General features: G+C 39.6%; 1 protein-coding gene across 3 annotated transcripts in view; it reads left to right on the top strand.

Annotated features, from left to right (window-relative positions):
- grm5b (glutamate receptor, metabotropic 5b) overlaps window positions 1–11,353 on the top strand; it is a 71,510-nt gene extending 60,157 nt beyond the window's left edge. For all 3 annotated transcript variants that reach the window (XM_056374084.1, XM_056374083.1, XM_056374082.1), the window contains exon 18: window positions 1,209–11,353. In XM_056374084.1, the coding sequence (XP_056230059.1) occupies window positions 1,209–2,289 (1,081 nt within the window). In that variant the 3' untranslated portion in view covers window positions 2,290–11,353. The remainder of the gene's footprint in view (window positions 1–1,208) is intronic.

An 11,353-nucleotide genomic window follows, 5' to 3' on the forward strand; every position in this document is an offset into this window, starting at 1 on the left:
TTGGTCCCACCTCGCTCCAAAGCCTTCTGTAAGAGTCTCCTCCCATGGGATCAAACAAGCATCAGTGTGCATGTCGAGGTGCAGGTCGACATATGCAGCATATGGATACCTGTGTGTGAGTGTGTGGGCATGTCTTGTGTGTGCATATGTGTGGATGTGAGTATGTGTATGTGTGTGTCTCCAGGGTGATTTAAGTTCTTTTCACCCCTGGCCACGGTGGTGTGAGGTTTAATCAGAAGTTCCACTAAAGATTAATCACACTAATTAACCTGACAAAAGGATGAGAGGAAGAAAAGCAGGGAGGAGGCAGGGGACAGAGCACTGTGACAGATGTGAAGCAGAGAAAAGTGGAAGAAATGGTAAGAAAGGAAAGGAAATAGAGAGGAAGAGAGAACTTGACAAAGAAAAATGAAGAACATACTGGCGGGAAAAAATAGAACAGAAAATTAATTGTAATGAGATCAGCATATGAAGTCCGGCTGATTTTTACGTAGTTAAGTCAAGACTCCATTTGAATATGTTTGTATCTATTAAATGACATTAGTCATCTAAGATGATAAATTAGAACTAATGTAGAACATGCACATTTTATGTAAAGGTTTTTCCATGTGTTGTTTTGTTTCTGTTGCAGTTTTACCTCATAATGCGCATCACTGCTGCCTTTAGATTTGCTCTACAAAAGATGTTTCTTTGCTTAAAAAAATATCATTTAATACCTAAATAACCTATCAAGATAGACTTGCAATCATAATCAACAGCATATTAAATTCCCATTAATTATCAAAACAAGTATATATATACAAGTATAATTTTTCAAACTACAAGTTCATAATTGCAGTAACATTACTGGTCTGATAAGAAATATCTCATCTATATTTGAAACATCATCTGATGTGATAAATGTGATCTGCACTTGGAAGAAGTTCCTCTTGTCAAACTTAAGTTTGGACCTAGAGATGGTGATAATCACAACCAAGCAAAACAAAAATTCACTGTATGTTGTATCTAAATTAAACGTTAAGAAAAAGTGATTAAAATCTTTCATCAGAAATGTTTGTTTTAGACAAAAAACTATTAAATTTGTCCTTCCACTTTGAAATGAGTAAAAAGTAATGAACTGCGGATTAAATGGTAAATCTGCCTCCAAGCACTAAAAACAACCCCTTCTTTTTGTCTCTCTTTCCTGCCATTTCCTTCCTGTCCTCCAGCTCCAACGGTAAATCAGTATCTTGGGCACAGACGGAGCGCAGCAGTTCACGTGGCAACCACCTGTGGCAGCGGCTTTCCTTCCACATCAAGAAAAAGGAGAACAATCAGACTGCAGTCATCAAGCCCTTCTCCAAAACCTCTGAGGACCGTTACTGCGGAGGGGGTGACCTGCCCCCACATATTCCTCTGCCGTCCCTCCCGTCCATGTCCTCTCTGCCCAGTCATCCGGACACTGGCACAGACAAGACCCTGTACGAGCTCTCGGAAGCAGAGGAGCGCTACTCAATCACGTACCGGCCACAGACACCTTCTCCAATCAGCACGGTCAGCCAGAGACTAGGGGCATGTTTAGGGGAGGAGCCTCAGATGACTGGCATACCAAAGTACCCGAGCAGCATTTGCAGCGGCGGCAGCGGCAGCAGTTGTGGTCGTGCCAGCAGTGGCTCTGTTGTGGCTGGGAGTGATGGTCGTTTGGTCACTGTGGACGATCACCCAGGACAGGCCCAGAGTTCACTGATGGATCAGATCAGCTGTGTGGTAAACCGCTTCACCGCCAACATCACCGAGCTCAACAGCATGATGCTGTCGTCCTCTCCGACTCACTCACACACACACAAACACACACCTCCTTCTCCGCACCCCACTGACCCCTATCTGTTACCCCGTGAGCTTCCGATGCCCCCGACCCTCACCACCTACGCTGATGTCCAGCCCCTCCCACCTGTCGAGTCCAGCTTGGGGGGCCGGGGTGGCTGCCTCGCTCACCCTATCCCTCATTCACCTTACCCCCTGCCGCCTCCTCACCCCCAGACCTCCCCCTCTCTGTCCCCCATGCGAGGAGGCCTGATGACCTGCCTCACCGATTCCCCTCTGAGGAGGGCGGAGTTGGAAGAGGAGCTTATTGCTTTGACTCCGCCGTCACCCTTCCGTGACTCTCTGGCATCCAGCAGTGGCTCACCTGTATCAGAGACAGATCTGTGTCTCCCCCCAGTCCCGTCCCATCCACCACCTTCTCCCCCTTCGCCCAGGTATAGCAGACTCACACTCAGAAACTACAGCCAGAGCTCGTCCTCACTGTGAGGCAGAGATGACAAGTTAAGAAAACGCAGAAGTGAAGAGGAGCACTCAAAAGCAACAGGTCATAACGAGAAAAGAGGATGGATAGAATGAAATCCATTTGTCCCTGTGTGGAGTAAAAAGCTGAAGTGAAGGAGTCATAGAGGGCTGGTTGGTGAATGCACCAAGCTGTGTTTATGTTTACATGTTCGCAGTGAGATGCAAGTGTAAGAAGCTTGCCCACGTCGTATTTTCTTAGTGCTGTCTCTCACAAGTGAAAATGTGAAGAACTGCAAAAATGGTCACTATAACTTTGCAGTGTTTTGGTGTCTGTAAAGCCAGAAATCATTCTCGAAGGTCTGGAGCTACGTATCATTTAGGTTTGGGTAGTGGCCTTAAGGTAACATGGCTATCAACTAATTAGAGATTATGAGCTTGTGTGTGTGTGTGTGTGTGTGTGTGTGTGTGTGTGTGTGTGTGTGTGTGTGTGTGCGTATGTCTGTGTGTGTGTGAGCGTGAGCATGTGTGTGTGAGTGTGTTGATGAGAGTTAATGACAAAATGAGAGCTGATGAGGTAAGACTCCTAAGCCTGTACGGGCTAAACAGAGGCTTTCAAGGGCACATATACACAGTATCTACACACACACACATAGTCACACACACATAGTCACACACACAAACATGTGTGAGCGCACACAAACAAATACAATGTAAGGGAAAAACTCTGTAAATATATGAGAGGTTTTGGATTTTTCTTCGATGATAAAATCCAACATGCTTCTGACAAAAGTGCATTGCGTTAACATACCAGGCTGTATGTTACTCTGAAGAACTTTCTCACAAAAGCATCTTTTGATTCATTCAGCTCTCCGATCTGTTCCCTCTACATAGCTTTCTTTTCCTCAGTCCCTCTTTCTCTTGCTGCTTTCTTTTATCCTGCCAGTATTTCAGTATTTTCTACTCTTCCAGTTTGTTTTCTTCAGAAGTTTGAATGTATATTTTCTACATGATTCCTGAAGCAGTTGGGACCAAACCTTTTGTACCTCTCTGTCTGTGACTTGAGAAAGAGGGAGAGGAGGGATTGACAAGACCAGGCCTTGTTTTACCATCAACAGCTTAGTCATTAAATTTTGTTCAGGTGGATGATTGGAAGAAATCTGACCTCAAAGCTTATTGTTAGTGTGTGACATTTAACAGAGTATTATGTAAGGCTTAGCTGGATCCCAGTCATGACATTTTCTCTATACAGTTTGTCAGCAGGACACAAGTGTCACTCTGTTTCATCAAAGACAGTGCTTTGAATGGGATTAATAGGAATCATCTTTAATGTTAGCGGGCACATATTGACAGAGTCTGTCTCTACCAGGGTCATCTGTTGCACAGGTAAGCTTTTTTTTATAAATTCCCAAAAGTTCAGACTCCAGATAAGACTGACACCACATTACTCTTAGTGTCATGAGACCAACCTGGTAGAATAAGACTGACTGACATCCAGTTGAGCTGCTCAAAATATTAGCGTAGCAGAAACAGGAAAAGACAGACATAAAAATTACCCAGACCTCAAATCGTATTGACTTAAAGGAATAATTTTGCATTTTCTGAAAATTGCACTCCTGCCGAGAGCTAGATGATATTATGATACCACTCTTATATCTGTCAGGTGAATATATGAAGTCAGTGGTCTGGTAACATGTTAATTAGTTAACTTTAAAGGTGCCGGTAGGCAGATTTTGTTATCTTTGGACAGAGGCTCGCTATTTCCCCCTTTTCTTCCCGTGTTTATGCTGAGATAACTGGCTGCTGATTGTAGCTGCATATTAAATGGGCAGATATGAGAGCGGTATCGATTTTCATCTCATTCTCAGCAAAAAATGTCTGAAAAATCCCTGGATTGGGAAAAATGTTTGAAGTGAATGTAATCTCTCAAAAAAAGACATTTTATAGAAGACAGGCTTTGGTTTATATGGAGAGAATTACTGTCTGATATTAGCTTAAAGGTCAAATTCAGGCCAATGTACATCCTGATATTCCAGACATAAATGTCTGTGTAGATGGGTAAACAGAACAGAACTTGCACAAGACTGCGAAACCTAAAATATCTAATTTGACTATTTAAGATTTGGGTTAAAATGTATGCCTTCAAATGGAGTATTGTACTTACATGTGCCACACAACAGAATTTGTGAGGACTCCGAGTAGTACAGGGATATACTGTAAAATGTGCCGATGAATGCATTCACTAAGATGCTTTTGAGAAATGGGGCCTTGGCGTTGTGTCAGCTCCCTCCACCATGGAAAACACTCAGAAAGTAAAGAAAAAAAACCCACAAGAAATCTAAAGTTAAAAGGTTGTGATACACAACACAAACATTTTTATACATTTTATATGAGGAATCTGGAGCAAAGACATGGATTTGATATATTGAACTAAATCAAAGATAAATTAGACTGTTGGTATCGCAACAGCAATCAGTGCTTCAAAATGTTGCCTGTGTATTATTGTCCATCAAGCGCTCCATGTTTTCTGCAGCAGATGCGTTCGTCTGCTGTGACAGCGGACTGACACGGATGCAGTCCATGGTCAGATTTTTTTGAGTGTAGTATTTCTGCTCTACAGTAGCCAGCAAGAACAAACTCAGACAAAGTGATTCTGTAAATAATAAGGGCATGCAAAGACAGTTCTGTTTTGTTTCCGATGAAAGTACATTTATTTACATATCAACAAAGCTGAAAAAAAGAAAAAAAAGATGTTTTTGAACTATGTTAAAACATACAGTACCAATATGTGTTACGACTACAGAAACTGTGTTACTACTCTGAATGTGTGAGTGACCATTCCTATTCAAATGTCTTGTAATTCAACAATATAATAATAATTAATATGAATATGATTATTGTGCCAAAGGGGTTGGGAGGGTCTAGCTTACTAGCTTGTGGGTAAATTTGTGGTTTCATAAAAAAAGAAAAAAAATGTCAATGTAAAACTGTTTCTATTGTTTTGGATATTTTCTATATAAATATTCCACATTTTCCAGTGTAAAAGCAATATTATCCATATGTAAACAAGATGCACATCTGAGGGGTTTCTTAAATCATTAACAATGTTTTAGATCGTTGTTCTTTTTCATCGCTCTGTAATCTTTGGTGGGCAACAAAAAGGATGATAGCAGGTAGATAAATAACATTTTTCTTTGCTTTTTTTCTAAATCTATATTTAATGAAAGGGAGATATTTAGTAATTTCTAGTTACAAAGGTGCAATTCCCTATTTTTGCAATGTTATCTTCTCACTTAGGGCCTGTAGTTCCACTTTTTCCACCTTTTTATTCCTGGTTCAGTCTGATGTACCGAAGGCATAGGTGCGGTGTGAGATAGTAATGGAGATGATTTATGTGTGCCATTAATTGTTGTTTACTTTTTTTAAGAAGTGTGCTGCAAACTTGGTCTTATGTCCTCAAACAAGCTGCAGTATGTGTCTGCAATTCAAAGCAAGAGATTAAAGTTCTTCTTGGGTCCCAAATGGGTAAAAAAAAAAAAAAAAAATAGAAGAAGTGGATACGCACAATCAGCATCTTAGATAACTGTTGAGACTTTTGCTTATGATAGGATAAAAACATACAAGAAAAACGCATGAAACAAGAGCTGTTGGTCATAGTTGTACACATAATTGGTCCCTGTCTTAAAGTGCTGTCTGTGCATTAATACCTCGACTGTGCTCATTTTATCGTGCTAATCTGGGCGCTGACCTGTTGTCAAAAAATTAACTAGCTATTGTTGAGATGTGATTGGGGAGGAGCCGGTTTATGTGCTGCTGCCTGTCACTGACATTGTTTGTAACATGCTGAGAGCTTGCTTCAGCACTTCAGCTGCATGTTATCAGCCCCCTGGGTGAGGCTTCGACAGTTGTGTGCTGCCTCTGCAGAAAAAGACAGGATCAGCGCTTATTTCTACTGCTATCTTATTCTCTTTAAGGGCTCAGTTCTTTGACATCATCTTACTTTAAAATCACACATGACCAACAACAAATAGTCATTAAAAAGGGCAGAGGTTGCACATACTGTATATTTGGTATAAAAAAACTAATGCAGGTATTGACTTGTAAGCTCAATGTAAACTCACTGAACCCCAGGGAGATGATAAGTGATCTGTAATCTATTGTAGCATTTATGAGGAAATACAATTTGTATAGCATTTGAATCCATTCTGTTCAACCAGGGACCTTCAAACATTTCCATGAAAAATGCGTAGTAATCGTCCCTGTACGGAAATGAAATAGTAATGCAGACAGTACATTTTGCTGACAAACTGTGAGACATCTGCACTAATACCATTGCTCCACATTTTATCCCTACCTCAAGGATCACAAAAAGCTACCACTCATATTAACCTGGGCTGATCTCCGTTAAATTGATATTTCCCTTCATATTCTAGACAAAACATGATGATGATGAGCAAAATCTTATGTTTGCCAGGAAGATGATCTCCTGATGATGTCTACCCAAAATGCCGTTGGCTCACTTATTTTCGTAAATGCACTCTAAAGAATTGGATTGATAATCCCTGCGCTCAAAAATACTTTTAATCCAGACATGCTTATCTGCTGATAGGAGGAAAGCAGACCCAAGGTCATTTATTTTATACCATTTGAATGAAAACATGAACAGTTGAGGCTTTTATCAGTCGCTCTTGTCCCTCATTTATCTTGCCAGATAAAAGTAATGGGGTTGTTTTGGGTTTCGGGTGCAGCTTTTGGGTGATGTCGTGGTGAGGGAGACAGATTTGCAGAAGCAGGACCTCATTCATCATTCGGGCTGGCAGTGGCTACCCTGCTGAAATGACACCACCAGCTTTCTACCATCTGTAATAGTGGCGCTCTTAAGCTGACCCTGACTTCTCTGTAGAAGGAGGCGAGTCAGAAACAGGGATCCACAGAGATAGATGACAAACACCGTTAATTTAGGTTATTGTCAGTTTAGCACTCAAGAGGTCTCTGGTGAGACAGAGCAGCCTCTCCCACTGCCCTGCCTGAGTATTTGTTTGAATTGATACAGAACACAGAACTATGTTTACTGTGTAAACAACCACATAGACATATGGTGGCATATGCTGTGAGGGCAGAGTGGGTGAAGTTTTAGTTTAAGTGAAGATATAACAAATTGTTTCTTAACAGTGTTAATGATATACGTAAATCACAAGATGATTACGTGAGAGGTAGATAAGAACCTAAGTTCTTCATTACAGGTAGAGAGGCTCAGATCAACCAGTACCTCGTCCCTCTACCTGTAAAGCAATGAATCATTTCATATTTATGTTAATTCTGGTTTTTGTTTTATCTTTTTTTCTTTTCTTTTTTTTGCGCAGTAATCAAAATGAATCAATGAGCCTCGTCAATCAAATCCTAAACAATACCTATCCCTAAGAATAAAACTGATTACTTAAGAGTATAAAACAGAAGCATGAAAAACTGTATTGAAAAGAAGTATCAATATGAAGTGATACTGATCATTTTGGGACAATATCCAGCACTAGTGTTGAGAATGGTAAATCCTCCGTAGGGCTGAACCAAGAATTTCCAAATAAACCGATACACTAACTCACTTGAAACTTAATTTTGTAAAACTATCTGACAGCTTGCATTTTCAGGATAAACTAATGACAAGATGCATATCAGTCTCGTGAATATTAAATTCCTGGGGGGATCGGATGAATCCACTTTAACTGCAGCTGGTTGAGTGAAACCCAAGGCCCAGGGGTTGACAGTTAGATGTCTTAAAAATCATCAACAGTATTTTTGTAAGTTTGTCCGAAGCTGCTGATTTGAATGTTGCTTTTTATTACTGAGTAAAGAGCATGTGTGTTTTCATATGTGGTTGTTTCCTCAGCCAGTAGGGTAAAATGACTGATTTTAGGGAGTCAGTGTAGATTATATAGTGCAGAGGAGATGGAGTTGTGTTATAAGAAGTTAGGTTCCGTATTATATTGATTTGAAGTACTTATTTATTTGGATTCAGGATTTATGATAAAGTGGAATAACATATTAAGCAGGTCTGTGTGTGTCTGTAGGGAATTATTGTTTTACATACAGAGCAGGCGACTTACAGAGTTTACAGTATTGTGTATTGATGGTTTGTGAAATATATTTAGTTAAACAAACTCATCCTGTGTTTCTATTGGTGAGAGTATTAAACCAAACTGAACTGTGATATTACACCATATGACACAGGCATCCTTGCAGGGCATGATGGGTATCAAAGAAACACCAATGTGGGTGATTTCTTTAGTTTTATGCTGTGTGTTTTTTATATTCCTCATATAGAGATCAAACTGTTTGGATTACCGCTGTGGACACAAACATAATTAATACCCCAGCTTTAAATTCTGGTGAGATTCTGTTTTCAGTGGAGTGTTAGCGATATCAATAAGGAGATGAATGTTGCCTATAGAAGTGATGTTTACATTCTTACTGCTCACTTGAGATAATCAAGATTATCATGTTCAATTACGGGATTCAGTTGTCGTGACATTTTACAAGCTTGTAAGCAAACGTACACGTTTTGTGTTTTTGTGGAACACTGAGGTGGATGATCTGAGCGGAAAAACTAATTTCACTTGTTCTTGACAAAGGCAGCTCATCTGCATATAAATTAAGGCTATGGGCTGTGCTCCAGTCTCGTTACAACCCAGACTTATCCAAAGTTTAATTCAGCCCAGCTCACTGAAGCAGCTACTTTGGGCTTCATTTTGATAAAAAAAAGAAAATGATGATGGGTTACCATAAAGATAATTAAAGGGAAGAAGAATGAGCTGAATTCCCTATACTGAGTGTGTAGAATGTACTATATGTTGTTCTGTATTCATTTAGAAGTATTTATTCACTCCAGGCAGAAAATGATTATTACTAAAATGAAAATGTTTGATAAATGTATATTAATGATTTATTTAAAAAATTAACAGCAAAGCCAGGCTTAAATTGCAGTGTATTCCCAGACTCCACTAGTGTTTTATTACAGCGTTGTTAACATAAGCTCCTCCACTCAGTGCCAGCTTTCTCTTTTTTATTTCAGGTGCTATTGCATTTTTTAGCTGGGGTGGATAAACACTACACAAATTTGATTAAACTGGAGCTATATCTACACCAGCTTCTAGTGAAAAATTCTAATTATATGAAATTTTTTTAATAAGCTGTTAAACAGTGCCAACATCTTGTTAATGTGAAAAAGATGGCGTAATTTCATCATTTTCTAAAGGGAGCGTTGTAGTGTTTATCCAGCCTCAGGAACATTGGATTGTTAATTAATTACTTTTAATGAACTTACTTTTTATTAATTTGTTTTTTTTTTCCCCCTTGCATTCAGAACTGTAGAATGTAATCTGATGCTATATATTGGTGTGATAATGGAAGATGGTTTTATATTTGGATATTTGATTATCTACTAAATATTTTCACTCAGCTTTGTGAAGTGTAAAATGTGAGAATATATGGCTCTAGCTGTTTGGAAAATACAGTATGTTTCTAAGTGGCTCTTTAGTAGGGGTTGATGACGGGTGAGATGGGGGGTGGGGTTAGGTTATAGATGTCTACTTCAGGCAGATTTTATGTTCAGTCACTGTTTTAACCCACAGATAAGCTTTAGAGTAGCCTCCGTGATTACACACTAACAGGTTTGATATAACTGAATTGCTTTCAGATTGTGCTGGGATCCAAATTGTTTGTCACTGGCGCTGGGACCTTGTTCACAGGCTTTTTGGAGGCTCCCAACAGACCTGGCAGTAAGAATCAGAGCAGTTTTGGCCAAACAGAGTTTTTCTCATCTCCCAATTAATGAATCTTTATCTCTTCACTCCAAATTGGCCCAGGGTGATGCCCATGAAGGCACTTCTGTGGGCTGATCTGTAGCCATGGGGAACTGTAAACTGAAAGGACAGTATTCAGTGTTAACAGGATGCTCCCTGTACTCTTAATGTAAGAGTTTGTTTTTTTAACCAAGGGCATAACAAATTAGGAGTAACAAGCTTTTTTCAACTTCTTCTGTAATTTTTATTAGTGATAAAAAACAACAACACATGTAACGTGTTATTAAAGTATTAAATCCTTTTTATTTATCCTTTTATCAAATTCCCAAAAATCATCAAATCCAGCACAATTGTGAGCACACCTATCCATATATATGTTCAAATTATAGGTGATCAAGGTTGGGAGATTAGAAATCTGTTTATACTTGATACAGTTGGACCATGCATGAAAGCATGAGCTGTCAAATAGAAAACGCAAAAAGTTTGATTCAAAACAACTGTGCTTAATATTTCATATCTTGTTGCCCTGTGTCTCCTTTTTGGGAATACCACGTTGCTCTGATTCCTCTGTCACTGCATCTCATCCTTGCTTTTCTCCCTTGGGTCATAAGTGGCAGGAACAAAGACAAGATGTAAGACAGGAAGTGCAGATGCATTAATGGGATCTGCAAAGAACCACAAGCCCCCAGAAGCCTGTGCTAAAGGGAAAACAGTGAGCACTCAAAGTTAAACCGGCATAAGGCAGCTCTAGGCTGCCACACGACCACACACCATAAAAGTAACTCTGATTTTGTAAGGGTGTTGGGTAAGGGGACATATGAGTTTAATCTTTTGTTGAGCCCTTCTCCTCTCTGCAGAAACACCGTGCTATCAAAGCATTTTGGCATTAACAGGTCGATTTTCTAAAAAGTCTCCATAGTGTGACTCACTGCAGTCGAACGCCCACCCTCTGAGCACCAAGAAAGACCTGGCGTAGCCTACTAGAAATGGAAGAAAAAAAGTCACAGGGCATTCATTAACTCGAACTTACAGCTCTTCATGAATCCTGGTTCTCTTTATGTTTTTTCTTACTGGGATGTAACTCAATGTTTCTGGGAGCCTCCAGTCAGTGTGACCACCACACAGCAGTGCTGTGGAGTCAGACAGGAGATGGGATATGGTGTAGGGAAAATAATTATCAAACAAAAAAAGGATTTTGTTTTTTGTTTTACCATTGATAAATCATTGTGTAAGTGTACTACAAAGTACCTTTGAATCACTATTGAAATCATTATTAAAAAAACTATGTTTGACCA

This window comes from Seriola aureovittata, chromosome 4 (genome assembly GCF_021018895.1).
Source record: "Seriola aureovittata isolate HTS-2021-v1 ecotype China chromosome 4, ASM2101889v1, whole genome shotgun sequence".
Taxonomy (NCBI): Eukaryota; Metazoa; Chordata; class Actinopteri; order Carangiformes; family Carangidae; genus Seriola; species Seriola aureovittata.